This window comes from Chanodichthys erythropterus, chromosome 23 (assembly GCF_024489055.1).
Source record: "Chanodichthys erythropterus isolate Z2021 chromosome 23, ASM2448905v1, whole genome shotgun sequence".
Lineage (NCBI taxonomy): Eukaryota > Metazoa > Chordata > Actinopteri > Cypriniformes > Xenocyprididae > Chanodichthys > Chanodichthys erythropterus.
This window is the reverse complement of record NC_090243.1, coordinates 6,408,999-6,435,877: the sequence shown is the minus strand read 5'-3', so window position 1 is coordinate 6,435,877 and position 26,879 is coordinate 6,408,999. Positions and strand designations below refer to the sequence as shown.

The 26,879-nt window shown below is 37.8% G+C and overlaps 1 protein-coding gene across 1 annotated transcript; it reads left to right on the top strand.

Moving 5' to 3' along the window:
- The first annotated feature begins 538 nt into the window (after positions 1-538).
- Positions 539-26,444, top strand: cpa6 (carboxypeptidase A6). Its single transcript, XM_067378251.1, has 11 exons — positions 539-651; positions 5,524-5,599; positions 12,634-12,758; positions 17,325-17,439; positions 20,017-20,118; positions 20,224-20,328; positions 21,867-21,977; positions 22,163-22,253; positions 24,432-24,634; positions 25,634-25,718; positions 25,892-26,444. Exons 1-11 carry the CDS (start codon positions 539-541, stop codon positions 26,080-26,082), a joined length of 1,317 nt encoding a protein of 438 aa, XP_067234352.1. The 3' UTR covers positions 26,083-26,444.
- The last annotated feature ends 435 nt before the right edge of the window (positions 26,445-26,879 follow it).

Below are 26,879 nucleotides of genomic sequence, written 5' to 3'. Positions count from 1 at the left end.
GGGCCACTAAGCATTCACCCTAGCAACGACATAGTAACGACGACCCTGAACACCAAAGTCATTTGCATACTAACACGCTAAAACCATTCAGAACACTCAAACCACGGTGTGTGTATGTTTGCAATAAAATAAAATAAAAAGTAAATATCGAGTTACAGTTAATTATGTGTAGCCTATCTTAAAAAGTCAATTAAAAACACAACATTCATGTCATCAACCGTGATGAGGCAGAATTCCGCTCTTAATAATCTTCCACTGATCTCACTCCAAACAGGGATTCGGTTCCCAACCCCTCTGACACCCCACGTCACGTGACCACACTTCCAAAAACACTTTAAAAGACTCGGGATACCACCAGAATTCCCACATGAATGATTTCACACTTCTACCTCAAGAAACAGTCCCAGGAGCGGACAAACAGGACAGAAAAGTCACACAGTTCCTTACCCTGGGATGAGTTCCATTCAGCATCCATAGGCACAGCGCAGCCTCTGATTAACTGCTGCAGAATCGCCGTTTATTTATATAATATCTAAATATGGCATTGAGAATCACAGGCTTGTCCAGTTCTCTTTTACTCGGATGTGTTATCATTTTAAGCACCGCACTCTATCCTGTCGAGTCTTACCTCTACAACAACCGTTACGTCGGGTAAGTGTTTTCATTCATTCATTCAAAGTTTTTAAACTAGAGTTATGAGAGCACTCGTTCAAATATCAAGCGCGCATCGTTGTCTGACTCGCGAACGAATCGTATTGAACAGTTTTAGAGTATTTGTAATTCGCACACTTGGACACATAATATACATAACATAATCAAACACATTGCAATAGTTTTAACTAAATATGTATGTCATTAAATAAAAATAACGTGTAAAAGGCGTCGCGAGGACTTTGTGAATAGGTTTAGTCGGAGTCGGTTGGTTCAAAAAGAATCGTCCGAATGAACCGATTCGCTAAAAATGAATCAGATTTCTTATTTAGCGAGAATGCAGGGCGTAGGGACGAAGGGGAGTAGGCTTCAAATAGTTGTGAAGCATTGAAGTGCACTCTGCGCCTCCGCAAATAAAGACTAGAGATCAGTCTGTCTCTTCTTATGTCAACATCGGCTTTATAAAACAAAGCCGTTTCAGAGGGCCAAGATTTTTCCTTTGCTGAAGTTGAAAAGCACAATTGAGTGATATCTTTAAGTATGCAGTATACCTCGACAGGTATAAGCACGAAGTGCAAAGGAAGATCATAATGGATGCAGAATGACAATTTAGCGAACACTCTAACAAATAAAAAAATAAAATAAGGGGGGAAAAAGTGCTATAGCACTAAAAGTGGTTCTTGGCTCATAATCATAGAGGAACCACTTTTGTTGCTATGTAGCAGCACCATATATTTAAAGGTGCTCTACAGCTCCTTGTGCTATGTAGAACCCATAAGAGGTGCCATATCGCATTTTATTTCTTCAACAAAAATGGTGCTAAACAGCACCAACAGTAGTTCTTTCGCTCGTAAAGAACCTTTAAAGGGGCTTAACCAGGTTCTTTGCATGGCAGCGGTGCTATGTAGCACCTTAACCACCCCCAAAGAACCACTGAAGAACCATACAGGGGCTTAACAAGTTCTGTATATATGGTAGTGGTCCTATATAGCACCTCAGTCATCCCAAAGAACCACTGAAGCACCAAGATTTGGTGCTATACAGCACTTAAAGTGGTTCCCCTATGATTACGAGCCAAAGAACCACTTTTATTACTATATATAGCACCATTTTTTTTTAGAGTGAACACTATGTGTGATCTTTTGTTTATTTTTGGTAGTTTAGCAGGTGATTTGATGATAATGAAAATCAGAGATTTAGGCCTAAGCAAATTTTAAATTCAATTTCCATATAGGCCTATACCTGTACTTATGCTTATTTTTATTTCAATAAAAATCATTTCCAGGCCTTAAAAAAGGAAAATTAATACAATTTTAAAAAGTGAAAAGGCCTTTTAGTGGCCATGAACCGTTTAACCATGTTAAAAGTTACTTTTAAAAGAGAGAAATTTACTTTTAAGGATATCATAAAACTTACAAGAAGCATACAATATTGTGTTACTCCCTTAAAAAAGTAACTAATTGTGTTACTTTTTATGGAAAGCAATGAATTACTTTTCAGTTACTTTTTTCTCACCATGAGCTGGGTAAAGTTTTATTTTGGCAAATGTAAAGGCCCTAAAATTTTGATTCTGTCATAATTTTACTCTCATGCATTCCAAACCAGAGTGACTTTATGTGAGAGACTGAAAGAGCCTCTCAAATAAAAAGGCATCATATATTTGCATTGCATCTTTTTCCACATGATGAAAGTGAATGGTGAAGTTGTCATTCTGCTTAACATCCCTTTTTGTGTTCCATGGAGAAAAGAAAGTCATATACGGGTTTGAAACAACATGAGAGTGAGTAAATTATGAGAGATTCCTGGTGAATTTGGGGTGAATTTCCATCTTTCCCTTTTAATGAGTGTGGGGTTCTGCTGCTTATGACAGTTCTGCTTTCCTTATGTAAAGATAAGATTCAAGTTTCAAATTTAGTTAAAAATTTGCATACTTTATTTTATTCCCGCTTTGATACATACTGATGAAGTAAGTATAATGTTAAGCAGTATTTATAGTTCATTTTTTTCATAGCTTCATTTATTAATTATTATTCAAGGCAATGAAGCATAAAAGAGCAAAACAATTCACAAAGAGGCGAAAACACTTGTTTTCCACTTGCCAGGGAGTGATATAAATGCTAACTCAGTCAGAGTGAGAACTGGAGAAACACAGCCTGTCAAAACATAAAGGGAAACAGAGTAATGAAAAGTACACACTCCTCCCTGCGGTTCTCTGAAATGTCATAGATATTACAATCTGATCCAATGTGATGTTTCGATCGTTTGTGACTGATCATTTTGATGTTTTTGAGTGGGATGATCTTATGCTTACCAAGGCTGCACTTGATCAGAATGAAATATCATACTGAAATATTATTACAATTTAAAATAACTGTTTTCTGTTTTATTTTAAAATGGAATTAATTCTTGTATGAAATCATTCCTGATGATTTGGTGCTCAAGAAAAAAATCTTATTATTATCTTATTTTTCCTGGATTCTTTGATGAATATAAAGTTCAAAAGAACAGCTTTTATTGAAATATATATTTTTTGTAACAATGCAAAAGTCTTTTCATTAATTGAATGTGTCCTTAAATTAAAAGTATTCATTTATTTAAAAAACTTTTGAATGGTAGTGTAAATAAATAAATGCATTTTCTGATTAGCATGACCAGTGTTAGGGGTAACGCGTTACAAGTAACTTGAGTTACGTAATCAGATTACTTTTTCAAGTAATTAGTAAAGTAACACAATACAACAAAATATCTAAGTTACTTTTTCAAATAAGTAATGTAAGTTTTTGCTGCTCTTTTCTGCTGATCTTCAATGATCTAATTCAACCATACTAATAAGCAAAGATGACTTAGATTAGATTAGATTAGGAAATAAGATTGTTGAACTTCATTCTGTATCCTATTCTTCTTTAATCCAGAATGGCAGCACAGCTGAAAGGTTTGTTTGAGCTGCGACCTCTACTGTATAGGCATAAATATGCATTTCCTTCAGCCGGAGGTTGATTCATTTCACTTTAGGTGTGAAAGGGCCTTAACATTTGCCAAAAATATAACTTTTTTTGTTGTTATTAAAAACACAAACAAGCAAGCCTAGCCCAGATGAGAAAAAGCATCGCAAAAGTAATGTAATGCATTACTTTTCATAAAAAGTACACAATTAGTTACTTTTTTAGGGAGTAATGCAATATTGCAATGCATTACCTTTAGAAGTACATTTAAAGCATGACCATATATTTTCAGGTGTTGCTTACTAAGTTTTTCTTCCCCCAGGTTAAAATTTAAACATTCCATCAGTTAGCATTTTTTACTAGGGTGCTATAAATTCCTGTCCTGTATAGGGTCAGTCATTGTGTTTTTCTCCATTCCATCAGATGGGTGCTTTACATTGGGCTATAAAACGTACCAATCAACGCCTCTTCACGTATGTGAGGGTGTGAAGCCAAGAGGCATAACATCATTCCTCACACATTCACACACCAATGTGTGATTGAGTCGCCAGCTGACATCAGACAGAGAAGGTCCTGGATGATGTTTCACTATATAATAACAGGGCCAAAGTCAGGAAATAGTAACAACCAACAGGAAACACTAAAACAGACCTAACTGGGGGGGGGGATGTCACAAGAAATCCCCTATAGTCAGCAAAATGAATGAGCGCATGAAGCTCCCTTGTACCCTGCAGCTGAGGAGGGGTTTATCATTTATTTAAAGCATAAGCAGATATTGCATGACACCACACAATAAAGATTCTGTGGGAAATACCATCCAAGACATAAAATACCACACACAAAGACATTACAGGTGTGGCGTCAAGCACAATTTCCTTTGCTCTTATACCATTAGTGGGAGATGACGTCCTTAATGTTGAACTGAGACCAGTTTTGTGGTTTTCTTGTGTAATGAAAGAGCTGGCATGGAGCTGCTTCGCACAATTACACCACAAAAAAAGGAGAATGTAACCTGGAGCATCAGCGTCACTCAAAGCCTAAAAATAGCAGATTGCTTTTAGTGATGTAATGAGGTCATCTTTGGTGTGTTTTGAACCGTTTCAGAGAAAACAACCCTCAGAGATGCCTTTATATCTCAATAAAACTGTCTGCCATCTCCGTTGCTCTTGGAAATATTATTAATCACCAGTAGGCTACGATTGCTCATACTTAGAGTTAAAGGAAGGTATGTGGAAGAATGTTTGTAACCAAGCAGATCTTGCATAGTATTTTTTTTTCCTACTATGGTAGTCAATGGAAGCGAGATCTGCTTGGTTACAAACATTCTTCTTTGTGTACAGCAGAACAAAGAAATGTATACAGGTTAGGAACAACTTGAGGGTGAATAAATGACAGAATTTCATTTTTGGGTGAACTATCCCTTTAAGGATTCAAATGAACCCACTAATGCTATTAAACTTTGTGCTACAAACATGAATTGAACCTCAAATCATGCAGCGGTAGACAATATAATTGGTAAAAAAAGTCCCATATACTCACATTGACTGCTAATTTTCACTGATTTCCAGTGATTTTTAATCAGTGTTGAAAACCGTTGTGCTGCTTTGCTGCTTAATATTTTGTTTTTTTCAGGACCTTTGAATAGAAAGTTCAAAAGAACAGCATTCATTTAAAATCTTATAAATACTTTTACTTTTGAACAATTTGATGCATCCTTGTTGAATAAAATTATTAATATCTTTAAAAAATAAATCGTAAACTTTTGCACGATAGCCTATACAAAGCATACTGATTAAGTAATCACTGTGAAACAGAAATGGATTGGTTTTAAATAACCATAAAATCATTTACTTGATCAAAATGTATTTTGATTTGATTCCTGTGCCCGTGTATAATTATTTACAATAATTGCAATGCTTTATTTCTGCAGTGATCAAGTTTTCAGAATAATCCCCAGCAGCAACACAGAGGTTCAAGCAGTCAAACAGCTTTTCCAAAACCTGACGGTGAGTCCCTTATTTTCTACAATACTCATGTAACATTAAAAATGTGTAAGGAACCATGAGAAACAAAAACAAACCGCATGTCACTGCAAAGAAGATGAGTTGTGTTACATGTGAAAGAAAAATAATGTAGATTGAAACCTTTTCTCCTGAAAATGTCATGTTTTTCTATACTGGGTAAACTATTTTTAGTTTATCACAGAGCTACAGTCCTTATCTCTTTTTTGCACCATCACTTTGTCATTCTTAGCACCAGTGATGCATGAACCTCCTCAGCTTCCTTTAATATACTTCTGAACTGGGCTACCTATACAAACAGGAGTGAGAAATGTGGTAGGCTACATTAAACTTCATTAAACGTCATCAGTAGCCATTCATTTCCATAAGGTTTGGCTAGTTACGTAGCTAACCTCTCCATAGACAAGCCATTCAAAGTATATGTATTATTTCTGACTAAAACAGTTGTGCAAGCAACATACACGCTTAAAAATAAAGGTTCTTTATTGGCATCAATGGTTCCCTTTAACGTCCATGGAACCTTTCCATTTCCCAAAAGGTTCTTTATAGTGGAAAATGGTTCTTTAGGTTTTTAAAATGTTCTTTGCGCTAAGGGAAAAAAATGGTTCTATTAAAGGGATAGTTCACCCAAAAATAACAGCGCGACAGCCATACGCATTCGACTTACGCCTAAAAAGTACACAATGCCATGATGTTATTTTACTTTTTAAAGTTTTATATGAAGAGATTTGTCTTAAACGCATTGATTTGCTTTAGAAGGCCTTTATTAACACCCTGGAGCTGCATGGAGTACGTTTTATGATCGATTGATGCACTTTTTTAGACTTCTCGTCCTCCAATAACTACCATTATAAAGCTTGGACGAGCCAGAATAGTTTTAATACAATGCTGATTGTGTTTGGTCATGGTCATATACACCTAGGATGGCTTGAGCGTGAGTAATTTTGGGGTAATTTTCAATTTTGGGTCAACTATCCCTTTAAGAACTGTTTATTGAAAGGTTCTTTGGGGAAACAAAAATGGTTCTTATGGCATCATTGCGAAAACACTCTTTTGAAACCTTTATCTTAAAGAATGTATCACAGATATTTCATTATATTATAGTAGGTGTTTTGCCAGTGACATTTTTTAAAGGTGCCCTAGAATTTAAAATTGAATTTACCTTGGTATAGTTAAATAATTAGAGTTCAGTACATGGAAATGACATACAGTGAGTCTCAAACACCATTGTTTCCTCCTTCTTATGTAAATTTGATTTGTGCAAAATACCTCTGAAGAACAGGCGAATCTCAACATAACACCGACTGTGACGCAACAGTTGGGGTGTACGCCCCCAACTTTTGCATATGCCAGCCCATGTTCAAGGCATTAGACAAGCCAGTATTAACGTCTGGAGCTGCACAGCTGAATCAACAGACTTTATGCAGGTAAGCAAGCAAGGATAATAGCGAAAATGGCATATGGAGCGATAATAACTGACATAATCCTGATATTTTTAGTGATATTTGTAAATTGTCTTTCTAAATGTTTCGTTAGCATGTTGCTAATGTACTGTTAAATGTGGTTAAAGTTACCATCGTTTCTTATTGCATTCACAGAGATCAGAACCATATCATTATTTTCATGTCTGTATAATTCATAAACACAACTTCATTCTTTATAAATCTCTCAGTGTGTAACGTTAGCTTTAGCCCTGTTAGCCACGGAGCATAGCCTCAAACTCATTCAGAATCAAATGTAAACATCCAAATAAATACTATATTTACATGATCTGATATGCTGCATGATGAACACTTTGTAAAGATCCATTTTGAGGGTTATATTAGCTGTGTGAACTTGGGGGCAGGGAGCGCGAGCATTTAAAGGGGACACATACTGAATCGGCGCATTTTTAATTAATGGTGTATTTTGAGCTCAAACTTCACAGACACATTCTGGGGACACCTTAGACTTATATTACATCTTATGAAATCGGGTTCTAGGGCACCTTTAAATGTATCTGCAACCTTTGATTTCACCACTCAGGATAGTCTCTAGTGAAGGGTTTGAGGACATTTCTGCTGTATTTTTTCAAAGCGACATTATCCCTGTTCACAGGCAACATGAAACAGAAACAGGAAAAATAGGCATTTAAGTGAACACATGCACCTGATTGAAAACAAGATACACTGACATGGTTATTTAAGAAAATAAGCGTATCAACAGCTCTTAATAAAAACATGACTATTTAGAGTATCACATTAAGTCCAAATAAAATTTTATGTCTTAATTTCCTAAATATTTACACTTTATCTTTAAGAAGCAAGATTCAACATTATAGATTTAACATTATTCATGGTTGGTAGAAAAAATACACAAAAGTCAAAAAGCCAAATGTAATTTTGCTTTGACTTTGGTACAATAACAATAAAAAGGCTGATTATTTAATTTAGATAAAATATAAAGTAATGTTATGTTGTCATAATGCTTTGTTCTCACAGTATAAAGTATGAACACCTGCACTTAATCTTTAAGGAACCATAAAGAGATTTGGAAAATACTGATGTAACGTGTCAATGCTAAGTGTAAAATGATCTCAGAATATCATCTCAAGCTGAACCATGTTGAACTTTACAGTGCTTGATGTGGAGAACTCAAGAAACTGGGGTCACTGAACAGAGAGAGGTCTTCAGGTCCGTACTCACACGAAACTGTCTGCAAACTTTTATATCAGTTTAGTCATTGATAGGCTAGTGTGCAACTTGGCCGGATATTCAGTTGGTTTGTGATATAAGGCAGGGGTTTTCAAACAAGTGTCCAGGGACCCCTGGGGACCAAAGGAGGGTTTGGGGTCTGCAGAGAGAGAAGAAAATATTTCACATTATTATTATTATTTTATTTTTTATTATATTGATTGTGAAAAGCTCTATAAAAATAAATTAGATAAAAAGATAAACAGAAGTCACAGTGAGTATTTTTAATAATTTGTTTTGGCTTTAGTACAATAACAATGTAAAAGCCATTTATTTATTATTTTATTCTCACAGTATAAATGGGTCTTTATAAATCATATAATCATATTTGGGTGTCTTAAAGGGATAGTTCACCCAAAAATGAAAATTTGATGTTTATCTGCTTACCCCCAGTGCATCCAATATGTAGGTGACTTTTTTCCTTCAGTCGAACGCAAATTATGATTTTTAACTGCAACCGCTGCCGTCTGTCAGTCAAATAATAGCAGTGATTGGGAACTTCAACTATAACGGTAAATAAAACTTGCTTAGACAAATCAAAATTAAAACTTGCGGCTCGTGACGACACATTAATGTCCTAAGACACGAAACGACCGGTTTGTGCGAGAAACCGAACAGTATTTATATAATTTTTTACCTCTAATACACCACTATGTCCAACTTCGTTCAGCTTCCTGTTAGTGAGGTCAAAAAACGCGTTGTGATGACGGAAGTGATGTCTCGCCCATATACTTCAATGAGCGCGAGACATCACTTCCGTTGTCAGAGCGCGATCAGACCTTACTAGCCGGAAGCTGAACGGAGTTGGACATAGTGGTGTATTAGAGGTAAAAAATTATATAAATACTGTTCGGTTTCTCGCACAAACCGATCGTTTCGTGTCTTAGGACATCAATGTGCCGTCACGAGCCGCAGGGTTTAATTTGGATTTGTCTATGGAAGTTTTTTCGACTCTTATTGTTCAAGTTCCCAATCACTGCTATTATTTGACTGACAGACGGCAGTGGTTGCAGTTAAAAATCATAATTTGCGTTCGACTGAAGAAAAAAAGTCACCTACATCTTGGATGCACTGGGGGTAAGCAGATAAACATCAAATTTTAATTTTTGGGTGAACTATCCCTTTAAAACATATTCCCGTCCCTTGCAAGCAGTCTCAGCTTTAACACATTTTACCATATTTAAAGGTGCAGTAAGCAATTTATGTAAAACGTTGTTAATATTTGAAATCAACCCACACAAACACACCCCTCCCTTCATTGCTTCTCCCCCAAAATGCACGAACATGCAATGCAAGACTGGATATCTCTTTATCATTGCTGAAGCAAAGCAAAATAATGTCTTATCATAAGCATTGTCTGAAATTGCGTACTTTTAAGTAGGTACTACATTTGAATTTAAATTTACTTCGACTGTTGAAAAAGTATGTTCTATATAGTACGAATGAATTTGGATGTACTACATCTGCCATGTTGTTACTGCCACATGACCTACCAACGTCAGTTACGTCCCTTTAACTCATTCACAAATCTGCTCCCGTGGCCTCATGGGATAGTAAAGTGTCCATCATATGCGCATTTCAGAATCTCACCAGAAGTAGTAAGTCATCTGGGTACTTTTCGCTTACTGTTTTTCGGACATAATACTGTTTTTCACGTACTATATAGTACACTGTAAAAAACAATAAGTAAAATTTACCTAATTTTTCTTTTGCAAGTTTTTGTACACATATTTTTTAAGTAAAAAAATCGACCTCATTAATTATTCAAGGCCCAGTGCATGATGGGAATTCAATTTTTCGATTCCGGACCCAGCAATAACCTTTCTTTTTCCAGTGAAATTCCTCTGACCATCTCTCTTTCGACAGTCTTTCTTCAAATCTCCCTCTTGCTCACTCTCTCTCCTCCCCCATCATTAGTGGATACGCCCCCTACTGCTGATTGGCCCAAATTACAACAGAATTAAATGCGGAAAAGTCATGTGTACAATCATTACTAACACTAACATTCCTAATGGTTGTATAGTCAGGTGTTTTCTTTTTTAATCTCAGGCTTTTTTTGCATGAAAAATCTGTTTCAAGATCATACCAGCCACACACCATCACAACAAATGTGTCAAATCTGTTTCAGCTGCCAGGTTTGTGAGCATCTGTTAGGAATGCAGCACAGCAGTGAGGAGTTTTTCTGCCTGCACGTAACCAGCTCTGAGTGGACCTATTTTATGACAGATATCCCTGCTTTTAACCAAGAACCATGCAATGAAGGGTTCTGTTTAACAAATACTTGTACGCCAATATAATTCAGAACTGTTTTTAGTGCATCATTTTAGGTCTAGAAATTAATTAAAAATAAATAAATAAAAAAACACTGGTGTTAAGATGGGCCACTTGAATAACTCTGCTCTTTGTCATCTTACTAAATCGGCCTGTTGTTGTAGCCAAAGTCAACTGCAAATAGTGGCTTGGCAGGCACATAGAGGAGGCTGATGATGCAAATCTGAGGTCATGCTTCAGGGACTAGTATCTGGGCTGCTACAAAGGCTCTGGCATATGTTGGCAATCTAAAGTGGTTTTGTGGATCCACACACAGAAATAGATTATTTCGGTCAAACGCTGTGATCATGTTGGCTCTCTGAAGCTCTGCATGTTTCAAACTCTGTGAATGGATTGAGTCAGCAGGTCTCTGATCTATAAATCTTACAGCACTGGAAAAAAGCTTTATCAGTAACCTCAACTCTGGTTCAAAGATCTAACCATGTGTGATAAACTGCTTGAATTTCAAGGACCTGATTTCTTCGTAAAGATTGCTTTTTCTGCTCATTTCTTGTTTTTGGATTTAATTTGTGTCCATGAACAAGTGTATTTATTTAGTTTGAAGCTAAATGGAACATATGTAATGTTATACTACACATGTTTTTATGTTCACACTGAAATTATGTATGTGGAATAAAGCTAACACTTCATACTATTCAGGCAATTCATACTAGGGATGTGCGGTATACCGGTACTGGAAAAATACCGGTATTTATTATATTTCAAACGGTACAATATCATAATTTTGCACATTTCGGTATTTTATGCGCTGCTGTTCCGAAGTTCACCGCTAGGTGGCAGTGTGCTGCTCAAACAGACACAAACCGGGCAAATGCGACAACAGAGCAACACACGATGGATCAAACAGATAAAGTTAGTTCTACACACCCGAAACTAATCGACAAAGACAGCTGTATGAGTGAAATATGACTTTACTTTGCCTTCAAAAGTGATAAGGTGAAACAAAAGACCTCCATGCACAAATCTGCAAATGCTGCTTTAAATCATGTGTTGCCACGGGAAGCAACACATCAAGTCTAGCAAAGCACTTGTCACTTGCTCATCCCGAAAGAGTTCGGAGATCGATAGGTGAGTCAACTGATTTAATTTAGACTTTTATTCACAACACTGATCAGCACACGCACATAGCTATCAAACATTAAACACGAAAGCTCAAACGTGCGTGCGTGACACACTAGAATCAATGAAGTTTAGTTGTTATATGTGCACTTGTGGCAAACAATCATATTTTAATTGAATTTGAATGAATAAAGAGATTAGTAATATTAATTTTAGTATGAAGGGCATATTACTGCCGCTGCAGTAATTTATTTATTTATTTATTTATTTTTCAAAAATCTAAATTTAAACCATATCATATGAAATTAATCTCCAGCTTCTCAGTTGCAAAATACACCAGTATAATCTCACGTGTCTCCTAAAGTTTCACAGGAAATTTCAATAATGTCTCTAAATGTGTTCACATTTGCCGAGACACCAAATTTGCAATCAAAACTCAAGAGATATGATGTAATTTCTCAAAAATTTCTCAAATTCTTACGAGATCAAATTCTCTGAGCTGTTATTTCCATTCATTTTATAGCTATTGTCGATAACTCTTTATTTTAGCAGAAACTTGAATTGAAGACAGTTACTTAAACTTTAATTTGCCCTCCACCATAACTCTCAGATTCCATTCGCATTTTCACATACTCGGTGTTCGATGTGTCATGACCAGTTATGAAATACATGAAAACCAATGTTATTTGATATCAGTGCCATCCAATCTGGTCTGCCAAAATATGAATATAAAAAATTTAGATTTGACAATACAGTGATGTTTGAGAAGAACATTTCCACGGAAGAAAGAAAGTCATACAGGTTTGGAACAACATGAGGGTGAGTAAATGATGATAGAATTTTCGCTTAAGCAGCTAGGAACATTCCTGCTTGATTAATCTCAATGATGATCTGCAGGTGGACCTTTGGCAACCCAACAGTGCGTCTCTGATTCGAGACAACAGCCCAGTAGACATTCATGTCGGACGGAACAAGACGCAATGGCTGAGAAGACATCTTCACCAAGCACACATCCACTATGAGTGAGTTTCTTCTTTCTTTGTTGGAACTATCATTAGGCCAAACTCTTCTCTCATACTCCTGTGGGACAAACATTGGTTTCTAGGGGACACACATTTGAGTTATCTACTCAAATCCATCTGACTTTGATTTGCATGTGCTGAAGGATCCAGAAACGAAAGCATGATTCAGAGTACTCTTTTAACCACTCGCTCCATCAATCATCCAGATCAACAGCAACAATGAAGCTTATCTCATGTGCCACAGCCAGCAACACTTTCATTGTCATTCCTTTTCCCCAGGGAGGCCTTTTCTTTTGTATCTTCTGTCCTTCTCATGGCTGATGTATTTGAGCATATTTACAAGCAGAAGTGATACCTCTGAGGCTTCTGGGTAATGGGATTGGTTGAGAGAGAGATAGAAATGTATGCATCTAGTGCTTTGTTTACTCTAGTTTAAAAAACTCTATCCATGTTTCCTTTGGACTTGATAGGTCATAAAGATAAATCATGACATTCTTATTCTTTTTTCCATATCCTTAGCCAAAAAACAAAACAAAGATGTAATATAATTAATATTATGTGTTATACCTTTGTTCTGTTTGTGACTGGATGATCAATATTGGTGATATATATAGTCTACCTTTGAACCTTAATGAGGAAGAAAATACAGTAACACTTTACTTAAAGCCTTTATATATAATGCTTTATAGAAGCATTTTAATGCATTAATTATGCTTTGTAAACACAAGTATGTTAGTTTCATTCTTTAATTTGTTTTGGTTTGGTTCTGTTGTGTTCCCAATCCTAGTTTGTTTTTATAGTTACTAATGTAATTACTAATATGTTAGACACCTGTCTCTAGTTCTGTTAATTGGCTATTCTGTGTATATAAGGCACTCAATTTGTTCAGTTCTGTTTTGTGGTGTTTTCCCTGCCATTGTGTTTGCTCCTGTGATTGCTGCTATTTGGATTATCTTCTTTGTTTTTTGTTACTAATAAAGATAGCTGCATTTAGATCCTTCCTTCTTGTTTTTGCCTGCCCCATCATGAAAGAACATAAGGCCCAGAAATTATGGATAGCATCTAGAAAGCAAGTGGAGGACCAGCAACTGGAGTGGTACGTGGAGGAGTTTCTTGACTTATACCATCAAGTTAGCTGGAATAGACACATACTGAAAGCGTGTTTTTGGGAGAGGCTGAATGATGCTTTATATGTATTCCTCTCAGAAAGGACAGTACAACCCTGGTCCATGACATTGTGTTCTCTGGTTGAGTAGTTTGACTTTCATTGTGGAGGAGATTGAAGAGGACTACTCTATTAAATCCATTGACTACAGCTACTCCAGTCCTCCCCAAGCCAGCGTCCAAGTTCTCCATGGGCCCAAAGCCAATGACTGCCATGGACCCAGAGCCAGAGTCAGAGATGATGCCCGCCAAAGAGTACCCCTGGGATTATTAGTGGATACTGAGGAGTGGCTTATTGCCTGGGATTTGGCAGAGCCAGTTCTCACCCTTGTCCCCACCTATGAACCTCTTCCTCTGGTCATCCTATCTGCCTGGATGGATGTCCTGGTCCCATCTGAAGTCCTCCCTCCTCCACTGGTGCCATCCAACCTTCAGTCTATTTCGTTGTCCAGCACCAAGTCTGTTTCTTCGCCCAATAATACCCAGCCTCCTACTCCCTCCATCTCTGCCAATCTCATCCAGTTCCTCAGCCCTACCTCTGCTGGCTCCCCTCAGCCCTTCGGCTCCTCCTTCGATGGCTCTGCTCGACTGCTCAGATCGGCCTTGGACTTCTCAGTCTCCAGCTTCGCCTTGGTGTGGTGATCCCCTGGCTATGCCTTAGGCCCCCGAGTGCGTTGTTTCACCTCGGGCCGGTTGACCAGTCGTGTGGAGTCGTGGCTCTTCCCTCCCTCCTCACAGCTCCACTAGGCTCCCTCGTCCCTCCGGCTTTGCCTAGGTCAGCCATCGCTCTTCCTACACACACAGACTTCCGGGCCTCCGGCTGCGCCTCATCCATCCACTCATTCGGCTCCATCCAGCTCCATCCGGCTCCTCCTTCCCTCCAGCTCAACACCATGGCTCCACCTTTGCCTTGGTCTTCAGCTCGCCTGGCTTCACCACTGGTGGTCGGATCTCGGAGTCCTCCCTGGCTCCTCCCATCATCCGTTCCACCATGGGCCTTCACCTGTTTGTACTCTGGATCAATAGTTGGCTCCTCCCTCCATCGTATCTTCCATGTTGGTTTCCTCTGTCAACCCCACCTTGGTCACACACCTGTCCAGCTCTACGTCCTGCTCCAGAGCCCCCACCCTCCCTCCTCTTTTGGACTTTTAGTTACAGCCATAGACTGTAAAAAAATATGGACGTAGCGTCCGTGACGTCACCCATAGAGTTCTGAACAGCAGTTTTGAAGCGAAAATGAGGCCGCAGCCATCTTAGCTGCGCGTCACCGCACGTCACTCCCGGATAACTGAAAATGGGCAAAGAGGCGGGGAGATGGTTTGAGCTGATGTGACTGGTTGCTGAAACCATGCCCGCCTAGCTCAACGTGACTATGTTAGCAAGCAAAGGAGCCATCTATCTAGATACTATCTAAATTATTAATAAAGATAAGTTTTAACATCAGAAAGTTCTAAAGGTTTACTGTCAATTTACAGTGTTTTTTTAAGATATAGATGCTCCAACACCAGTAATTTATGTTGGGTGTGCAAATAACAACATGGAACATCAAATGGGACTTCATACCTTTTATAATAGAGATCGCGAGATGAATCCAATCTGTGGCACTTGGGTAAAATATAAATGTCCATTGCAAAACAAAACAAAAAAAAACATTTCACATTTCTTCTGAATGATCTGCTCTCTGTCATCGTTCTTCAAGAAAGGATGCAATCTGAGCAGCGATCGAACAAACAAATGAGCCTGTGTCCAAAGTATATTTTTTTCAAAATAGTGCAGCAGTTTTAGATATAATATCCAAGCAGTGCTGTCAGAGTTGTATATCCTCCTGGTATTGTCATTGTAGTAAATCTCGCAATCAAAACTTTCAGCCAATGCCACGATCCAACAACGTGTGTTCTGTGTCTCTTCCCCATGCATGCACACAGATACACACATCAGTCTCGAATATTATGCAGCAAGCCATATTTTATAATTGTATAAAATAATCGAGAAAAAAAGCACAAAAACGGCTGGGATGCCAAATTCAGCGGCAGCTGAGGTAAAGTGACAGCTCACAGACAGCAGCGCACTCTACCTGTCACTCAAGTGCCCACGCCCTTAATTATGCAGAACTTTTAAGGCTTAATATAATTTAAACGGATAAGTTATAAAAAAATTCACCCCCCTCAGAGTTGTCATGAAGGGCAAAAATAGCAGTATAGACCAAAACCAGAATTTGAACCAACTTGTAAACATGTTTTTTTCTGCTATAAACTTGGCCAATTTAACATGGGACTCTATGAGATTCTGCTCTCTTTTGGAGCCTGTCCCTAGCGGCCAGTCGATGAATCGCAGTTTAAGTTACTTCCGTATTGGCTTCACGAGAGAAAGGGGGAGGTTGCCGCTTGGTTACAGCACAAGGATTCACATTTTGTGCCGTTATGTCATAAATGTGTTGTGTTTTGGTTTGGTTCTGTTCCTGTTTGCATGTGTTCCCCATCCTAGTTTGTTTCCAGGGTTACTGATTTTAAGCACTTGTCTCTAGTTCTGCTATCCTGTGTATATAAGGCTCTCAGTTTGTTCAGTTTTGTTTGCTCTTGTAATTTTCTGCTATTTGGGTTAATTATCTTTGTTGTTTTTTTTTGTTTTTTTTTGTTTTGTTTTTTTTAATAAAGCCTATCATGACCGAACCTTATAATGCATTGCATGGTCTCATGAATAATTGTAACCACATTATAGTTATGCCTTTAGAATGTATAATGCATTAAAAAACAAATGACAAACAACTAATTTCATATGTAACAAGGAATCTGCAAAAATTATAATGCATTTTAACATTGGTTACAATCATTTATAAAAATCGAATGCATTATATGTAAATACTTTAAAGTATTACCAAAAATACTTTTTTTTTTTTTTCTGACGTTTTAGGCATAAACATTTTAATTGTCAATAGTATTCGAATCTTACTAACATAAGTAAACAGGTGTGGTCAGCTGGTCATTATTGTAAAATAAACCCTAATTGGATGATCATGGTCTTGATGCAAAAAAACTTAACATTATTACTTTACAAATAAACTACAGTAACTAAGTGTAAAACAACAAGTAGTCAATGTATTAAAACATAAATATACTTGCATAATATTCAAACATGTAAATAAAACAGAAGAAAACTGCATAGAAAAAATGGGGAAAAGCTTTAATCTAAATTCATTGAATGGTCTTACTGTCTAATTAATTGCATTTTATGTATATTTTTAAAAAAAATGTGTTCATTGCTTTCTTAAACTTGAGCGTTAGATGCAGAAATGATTGTGTATATATAAGTATCTGAGCAACCCTGAAAACTGACATTAAATGGTTTGATACACAGTGCATGTGCTTTCAACATCCCCTCCCTGACTCCCCACTGTCTCCACAGGGTGCTCATTTCCAATCTCCAAACTGAAATTGAGAAACAGACTGGATACCGTTCCTCCAGGAAGCGCAGATCAGAATTGCAGTATGACTATGAAGTGTACCATCCTTTGGAAGAGGTGAATGCATGGGTGAAAGTTAATGCACATGGTAATTTGTTTGTAGTAAGATGAAGCAGACAGAGATCAAATAGTTTTTTTCCCTGTCTGCCACTCTATCTTCTTCTCAAAAGGAGCTTGATTTTCACAGGCTAACAGACTCTGATTGAGAAGTGCATTTGCAGTCAGTTGTAACCCATGTGCACAAGAAAAACAGATCTCTGGAGGTTTTCTTCAGGGCCCTAACCCATCATTAAACCTTTACTCACAGGTCTTCTCCTTCAGATCCAAGTGCCAGCTTCAACTGAAGGCATGGCTATACAATTCCAGCTCTGTGATTGTGATCCAGCTCTTGACTCATGACAAGATGATTAATGGAAAACCCTTCACAGTAAATGAGGACTGGATTACATTCACTTTTTATGGATGTAATGGATGTAATTCCTCTAGTACCACTGTAAAGAAAACATCTGTAAAGAATGCATCAATTAACATTTAAAATCTAGAGTTTAGCTTTTACATATTAAGACAAACAAGTCAAGACACAACAAACCTTTTTATTCAAAAAAAAAAAAACTGTAACAAGGGCTCTGATACTACAGGTTCCATTTCAAGGGAACTCGCCCTGCGTTGTATGACGACACTTTAGGGAACACCTTCGGTGTGCAAGTGTCTGAAGCACGTGTGAAACTAGTCCAATCAAATCCTCTTGTGGTCTGTTGTCTCTCAGAGCAATGTATGTCCCCTGGGACCAGAATTTGGGAGCAGACATCTTGTCGAGGCAGGGGCTGAGGCCCGGAGAAAGAAGACTCCACCCCGAGACGGTGGAGTCAATATGGGGGAGGTTTGACTTGGCTGAAATGAATCTGTTTGCATCTCAAAAGATGACCCACTGTCCACTGTGGTTCTCTCTGGCCCCGCTGGAGCTGGACGCCAAGGTACAGAGGTGGCAGAGGCTGCGTCTGTACACATTTCCCCTGATCACTCTGCTCCTGACAGTTCTAGAGAGGGTCCATTGGGACAGGGTCGGTCTGTTCCTGGTAGCCCCTTTCTGTCCAGCCCAAGTATAGTTTTCGGTTATCATATCACTCCTGGCAGTCCTTCTGTGGGATTTCCCCCTCAGCAAGGACCTGCTTTCCCAGGCCAGGGGCACAATATATCACCCCAACCAGAGCTGTGGAAACTATGGGTCTGGCCCCTGAGGGGGCTCAGTACCTAGAGACTATACTCAACTCTAGAGTTGTCCATGAGGAAACTGTACGGCCTAAAGTGGAAGGTTTTCACCTCTTGGTGTAGAGAGCGTGGGTTGGACCCAGTTAACTGCCCAGTGGCTTCAGTGTTGGAGTTCCTCTAAGACTGCTTCTCTGCTGGTCTTACCCCATCCACTCTTAAGGTGTACATGGTTTTTCACGTTCCGGGGAGACATCAGCTGGTCGTACAGTTCTTCTGTGGAGCATGGAGGATGAGGCCTGCGACTCATACCAGAGTCCCAGCCTAGGATCTGGCTGTGGTTCCTGAGGGATTATTCCTGGGGTTATCAAGTGCTTTCCATTTCTCCTCCCTACCTGGAATTTGCTCCTGGGAGGGTTAAAATCTATATTGCATCCTCGACCAGGCTATGTGCCTAAAGTGCCTTCTAATATGGCTCGGCCTATGATCCTTCAAGCCTTCCATACTCTGCCGCATGTGTCTGTGGAACAAGAGAGAGACTTCACTTACTTTGCCATGTGCAGGCCTTAGAGTTATGTTTAGAGGTCTTCTCACTGGAGGAAGTCAGACCAGTAACTAGTATGCTTTGGGTCACCCAGGAAGGGATCTCCAGCCTACAGGCAAACAGTCAGAAACTTGATTGTTGAGGCGATTTCCTTGCCCTACCAGGTGCGCATTATGCCTTCACCTCTGGCCGTAAGGGCTCATTCTACCAGAAGCATGATGTCTTCTAAACCCCTGCTCTCGGGGGTCTCCCTGCAGGAGATATTTGATGCTGCGGGCTGGACCAAGCGTTAATGAGGTTTTATAGTCTGCACCTTCCTTCTACGCCAGGCACACAGGTGCTCTCATCCTAAGCTGTGCCTTCTAATATTTAAAACTAGGACAGGCATTACTTGGCATGGCACAGTGGGCATTGTGTTCCCCAAACTGTCATCATACGACGCAACGCAAGTTCCCTCGAAAGGGAATGTCTCGGGTTACAACTGTAACCCTTGCTCCCTGAGAAGGGAACGAGATGCTGCCTCCCTTTGCCACACCATTGTATGCCTGAGAGTGACTTGCTTAGACCTATCAGAAGCTGACGCTATTGTGTACCAGCCCTTTGTAGCCTCCGTGTACGCTATCACATGCCACGTCAGTAGTTGCGTCATGACACAGCACCAATCAAGATTGGACTTGTTTCACACATGCTTCAGACGCTTGCATGCCGAAGGCGGTCCACAAAGTGTTGTCATACGACGCAGCATCTCGTTTCCTTTTTAGGGAACAGGGCTTATAGTCGGAACCTATAACTTTACCACACTAATTTAATAATTAATTCACAACAATACAAGCTGCATGTTAATCAGGAGGATGTGGGTCAAATCTTTTCGCCCTTTTCCACAGATCCAGAGTTGGATGTTTGAGATTAACCGGACCCACCCACACCTGGTGGACCTGTTTTCGATTGGTCAGTCCTATGAAGGACGACCCCTCTATGTGCTCCAGGTAAAAGCTGAAGGGAAAGATGGCTAAAATTATGGCCATACGCTTTAAAAACACAGACAGACATTCTGACATACTACAAGGTGTTCTCTGCCCCTCTTCTGTCAGTTAGGAAAGAGAACACGTCCCTTTAAGAAGGCAGTGTGGATAGACTGTGGAGTGCATGCAAGAGAATGGATTGGTCCTGCTTTCTGCCAGTGGTTTGTTAAAGAGGTATGTGCTGTGTTGTTCTTTCTGTTTGCCACTGTTCACTTCATGCTGAGATTTAAATCACTGCCAAGCAAAAACAACAAAATGCTTATATGCATATTATACAATGAGGTCCATTAACAATTATATTATTTGCATTTAAAAATGAACATGAAGCATTCATTAATTTAAATCCTAAAATATTGTGTGTCAGGTTTAAATTAGATTTTGAATTCCAGATTTTCAATGAGGTCTCAGACTCTTGGACAAGAATCCAAAGATTCTGATTAAAGATTATTTTATGCCTATTGCTAAAAGACGAAACTCTTAAAACATTCAGTGTTTTTATTACGTTCAAGATTTTTATTGTTCTGTTTATTTGTGAGCTGGTGTATTCTGGATCTGTTTAATTCATTGAGTCTCTAAATTCCTCCAAAATTAATCTAATACATCAGAGCCTCCCCTGAGCTCATCTCATAAACTAATATCAAAGAGTGCCTTTAGTTAGGTGATCTCCTTTTACGCTAATCTCGTGGTCGCAAATAAACAGACACAATATCAGATCAGCAGCTAACAATGAGTGATACAAATATAGAATTTGATATAGATAAAAAAAAGAGACAGTTGTAATACCTTCAGTATACCACCATGAGGCAGAACTACTGTATGACAGAGTCCTAAAGCTGACTGACCCTGAAGTGAACATTATTACAGCTCTATAGTTCTCCTCAATCCACCAGCACTCATGATTTTTCACTTTCTGCTGTTAAATTAGGCTTTACACATAGTTACACTGCATCTAAATTAAACCAATGTAACATTATTCATATTTTACAAGACCAAAGGGAGCTTTTAATTATTGAGTAAGTGAATCATCCTTGTCAGTATAGTTCACGCAAACATAGCAGCAACTGTATGTTCAAAGCATACTAAAATACTACTTTTACCATTGCTTTTTACCGGTTCATTTTATTAAGGATTATTTGATGAATAGAAAGTTCAAAAGAACAGCATTTATACTGTCATCTTTGATCAATATAATGCTTGCTTGCTTGCAAAAAAAATACTAACCCAAACTTCTGAATGATAGTGTAGTGACTTTTTTCTGACTAATTATTTGATCGGACTACCATAAGTTAGGACAATAATTTATACAAAATAGTTATTTTTATTTTTAAGATGATAACCGGACACCACTCTTACTTAAATATGCATGAGGTCTTATGACAACAGTGAAATATTTATTATGGAATACTGAAATATTAGAAAGTAAGAAAAAAATATACTGCACAGTACATATGCTTGCAGTCCACTCTACACTATATGGGGGTTAAAGGTCAAGGAAGAACATTTTAATTTTAGTACACACACACACACACACACAATCTATTTAATGGAAGAATGGCCTATTTAAATGGACTATGATTAGAAGAACTGCACGCTCACTGCTGTGTCCTTGTTCAGAGTATTTTGCTGTATTGGAGTTTATCTGCGGGGAAAACGAGACACACGTTTCCTGTATCTCTTGAAGTCTGTCACGATTCCATTCACTGTGAACGCAGGCACTGAACTCCTATCAACACGACTCCAGCATGAGACGACTGATGAATCAGCTCAATTTCTACATTATGCCAGTCTTCAACGTAGACGGTTACCATTACAGCTGGAAGACGGTACCTATCTGTTTGTCATATGCCTAGATCTCAACGTCTCTTCTGTGATGTATGCTGAGCTTACTGAAATGAATTGTTAGCAGCTCTGTGCTGTTAAACATGCAGCATGTCTTGCTTTTCTATAAGGTTATAAGGCCACTAGACATAATGGAGGAAAATATCTGTGGTTTCTCTCTCTCTCTTAGGACCGCTTTTGGCGGAAAACACGGTCAAAGATTCCAAAGTATCATTGTCGAGGAGTGGATGCCAACCGAAATTGGAAAGTCAAATGGTGCGGTAAGTTATTTACCTGATATTCAGAAGAATCAGAAGCTCCAGTCCAAATTAAAGAGCCCTGGTGTTCATACAGGAAATAAAAAAGCATTCCAGATTATGTAAACATCACAGTCTTTAGCCAATGAAGATTAAAAATGTATCAACAGAATGACATATTTACACCAAGCACTATCCTGTATTTGAATTTCCCTATGCAATACATAAGGAAATTAAGATGTTAGAGTCTATGTTTGTGTGTGTGCTTGCATGCAACTTTCTTAATCATGCTGTTTGATGATGGTCTACTAGCACTTCAGATACGAGCTGATGCTTTGGTTTTTAGTTTAAATGCATTTATTAATATGGTAATACTAACAACGAATCTTTTGATGTGAGCTGAAGACATCCATCAACTGATGAAAAACTCAGAATGAAAAGATGAAAATATCAATATACTAAACAGATCAATATACTATCAATATACTAATTGGTTACTAGAATCTGTTGTGTTTGGAAGCTGTCTAACTATATATATATAGTTATATATATATATATATATATATATATATATATATATATATATATATATATATATATATATATATATATATATATATAGTTATATATATATAGTTATATATATAGTTATATAGTTTTTTGTCTTTTGGCAAAACATCCATTCAATTTAGTCAATATTTTTTGTAATATTTATTAGTTTTTGGCAGTGTTACTCTATGGCAATCATATATCATATATTGTTAATATGGCATCAAATTTTATCTAATGGCATCAGAAATAACATTTTAGTTGCAGATAAAGTATTAAAACCAAAATTTCAAACATTTGCTGGATCTTATGTTAAGTTTTATATAATTATGTAAATTTTATGGATGATATTGACCTTTTTGTTTGCCATGTAAATAGCCATGATGCTAACATGGCGTAAAAACTTAATAAACAAACAAACAAACAAACATTTGCTGGCTAACAACACATCTTTGCTGGTCTTAAATCAGCACTTAAAGGATTAGTTCACTTTAAAATGAAAATTAGCACAAGCTTTACTCACCCTCAAGCCATCCTAGGTGTATATGACTTTCTTCTTTTTTCTTCTTTCTGATAAACATAATAGAAATATTAAAAAAGAGAAATATTAATAAATATCCTGACACATCCGAGCTTCATAATTGCAGTGAATGGGACCAGTGAGTTTGACCTGAAGAAAATGTCTCCATCCGCATCCTTACATCATTAACGTGTACTCCACATAGCTCCAGGGGTTAATAAAGTAAAATATCCAAGTTATGAAGTAAAATATCCAGCTTACACCAAACTGCCTTCCATATTCAAGTTACGAAGAAAGTGTAAACTGGTGTCGCGTCAGTTACACAGAAGGCAGTCTGGTGGAAGATAGATATTTTACTTCCTAATTTGTTTAAATATGGATTTTATTTTTACACAAATGCATCGAACACAGAAGGCAGTCTGGTGGAAGATAGATATTTTACTTCCTAATTTGTTTAAATATGGATTTTATTTTTACACAAATGCATCGTTTTGCTTCAGAAGGCCTTTATTAACCCCCCGGAGCCATGTGGAGTACATATTTTTATAATGTATGGATGTGGATAGATACACTTTCTTCAACTCAGTCATTGGTCCCATTCCCTGCAATTATAAAGCTTGGATAAAGCAAGATATTAATTAATATTTCTCAGATTATGTTTATCAGAAAGAAGAAAGTCATATACACCTAGGATGGCTTGAGGGTGAGTAAAGCTTGGGCTAATTTTCATTTGAAAGTGAACTAATCCCTTAACCAATACTAACCAGCACTGACCAGCTTTCAAAGTGATATAAGTTCAGCAGGGTTGTTTCTTTGTTTGTTTTATAACATGAAAACATTTTTAGAGCAGATTTAGTACACTTTTTTGATTTTCTCAGACTTTAAGTTTTTACAGTCTAGTTCTAATACAGTATGTATGTCTGAAGGTCAAAGGAATAATACTCGCACAAAAATGTTCACTCTTAGATAATACCTGACACCAAGATAGAAAATACCCTACCCAAGTGTAGAATGACCATGAGTCAGCAAAATGCCAAAGGAGGAAAGTAATAGTCATCTACGACCGCAGTCTTGGACAAGAAAAGGCAAAAATGAATTTTTTTTGCACTTGCTGTCTTTGCTATCTCTGATAGATGAGGGTGCATCCCTGCACCCCTGCGATGACACATACTGCGGACCCTTCCCTGAGTCAGAGCCTGAGGTCAAAGCTGTTGCCAAGTTTCTACGCAAACACAGGAAACGGGTCAAGGCCTACATCTCGATTCACGCCTATGCTCAGATGCTCCTCTATCCATATTCCTACAAATATGCCACTATACCAAACTTCAACTGTGTAGTGAGTGGTTTCTGTCTTCAGACAGTTCATCTTGAATTTGTCCATTTGCGTGGGGATCATTCAGTAATTATAATTTCAGAGCAAACAGTTCTTTTTACTGAATCAAAAATAAACAAATCAATTTGTAAGCAAATGACTCCTAACAGGTTCTTTTTACTCTGAATCAAACCAGTGTAGTCTGTCGAATTCATGAAAGTATGATTTTATGAGCCGTTTCATTTAATGAAAATCCAAAAAACAGGAGTTACCAGTTGAAAGGGATAGTTCACACAAAAATGAAGATTCGGTCATCATTTACTCCCCTTCAAGTTGTTCCAAACCTGTATGAATTTCTTTGTTCTGCTGTACACAAAGGAAGATATTTGGAAGAACAGATCTCGCCACCCATCGACTACCATAGTATTTTTTTCCCTACTATGGAATCAGTGCAGGGTGAGATCTTCCTTCCTTTCACCAGAAAATTGCTCTGTGTTTCCATATTTTCCATATTTCCCCATTCATTTACTATAGCAGTCTTTTTTTTTAAGAATTCTTTTTTATATATATGTTCCTACAGCAAATGCCACAAAAGTAACCCAAGTTCATACCATTCCGATAAAAATTTAATTCCAAACATAAAATGTTTTGGCCTAAAATTAGGGAAGACCACAAATAGGGTTAAGTCATGTCGGTCTCAAAACAAATCAAGATTTTCCACTATATAATATCTCCACACTGATTAAACACTGCAAACCATAATTTGCACCCTGGAGTTGTCAAAGCGATTCAGCCTTTAAACTAGAACTCAATATCTTCTACCAGAGGGCAAAACATTAAACTTCTCATTAAGAATATGGAATGGCTGAGATATTATTTTATTTTTCTGCCTTGCCTCTGTACAGTTTGCTCATATATCGACTGGATGGCTGTTAGCCCACACAATCTTTTGACTACTCTTACCACCAAGTATCCTTAATGATGGACTGGATGAATACTTGAACCTCTTCTGTTCCCCCTCAGGAATCAGCAGCCCAGAATGCAGTGAGTGCTCTGTATTCGGCTTATGGAGTGAGATACAGATACGGCCCTGCCTCCACCACGCTTTGTAAGTCAGGCATTGGGTCTTTTTTTCAGTCAATGACATATAGCTACTGCATATATGAGTCATCAGCTCTCTGTAAGCCCTCTCAGTGAGACGCCAATCTGACTCATGACTATTTCTATATCAACAACAGTCAAATGTCCAGATGTGATGTAATGTGTTTCTTTAACTTGCAGATGTGAGTTCTGGAAGCTCAATAGACTGGGCCTATAAGAACGGGATACCGTACGCCTTTGCCTTTGAGTTGCGTGATACAGGATACTACGGCTTCTTGTTGCCGGAAGCCCTAATTAATCCCACCTGCACAGAGACAATGAGGGCAATAAAAACCATCGCCTCAGGCCTGCTGAAGAAGTGTACCAAATGAAACGTTTTACTTGACTTTCACACTTTGTCTCATATCTTCTCTCCATCGATTTCACAGTTTAGCCCATAAGCCATAGCAATATCTACTAGCTATGTACAAAAGTGCCTGCATTTTACAAAACTATTATAAAAACTTTTATAAACTACTTTTATAAACTCTACAAAATGGAAGCAAAGTCCCTTTCAAGAAAGTTTGTTCACTCTGCGGCCATTTTTTCAACGCCTCCAGGCAGCTATTTCGGGCATCCAAGACCAAGTGCTGTCTGTTTTGAATGGGGGAATCCTAAAATCTCAAAAACTGCTTGTCGAACTCACAATTAAAGGATTAGTTCACTTTCAAATTAAAATTTACTGATAATTTACTCACCCCATATCATCCAAAATAAATTAAGGTTTTTGATGAAAACATTCCAGGATTTTTCTCCATATAGTGGACTTCAATGGGCACCAAACAGTTGAAGGTCAAAATTACAGTTTCAGTGCAGCTTCAAAGTGTTCTACATGATCCCAGATGAGAAATAAGGGTCTTATCTAAAGAAACCATCACTCATTTTCTATTTTTCATTTAATTTTATACATTTTAACCATAAATGCTCATCTTGAACTAGCTCTCTTCTTCTTCTCTATTTGAATTCCAGCAGTGTAGACACTTCTAAGTGTATTACTGCCCTCCACAGGTCAAAGTTTGAACTAATTGTTATATACTATTATTGTATATGACAATTTATTTCAAACTTTGACCTGAGGAGGGCAGTAATACACTTAGTAGTGTCTACACTGCTGGAATTCAAATAGAGA

What these genes read in the sequence shown, in the direction of transcription:
- cpa6 (XM_067378251.1), top strand. Translation starts at nt 539, where the DNA reads ATGGCATTGAGAATCACAGGCTTGTCCAGTTCTCTTTTACTCGGATGT. An exon ending in ACCATTACAGCTGGAAGACG is followed by an intron (nt 21,978 to 22,162) that starts GTACCTATCTGT and finishes TCTCTCTCTTAG; the next exon opens with GACCGCTTTTGGCGGAAAAC. An exon ending in TTGGAAAGTCAAATGGTGCG is followed by an intron (nt 22,254 to 24,431) that starts GTAAGTTATTTA and finishes TATCTCTGATAG; the next exon opens with ATGAGGGTGCATCCCTGCAC.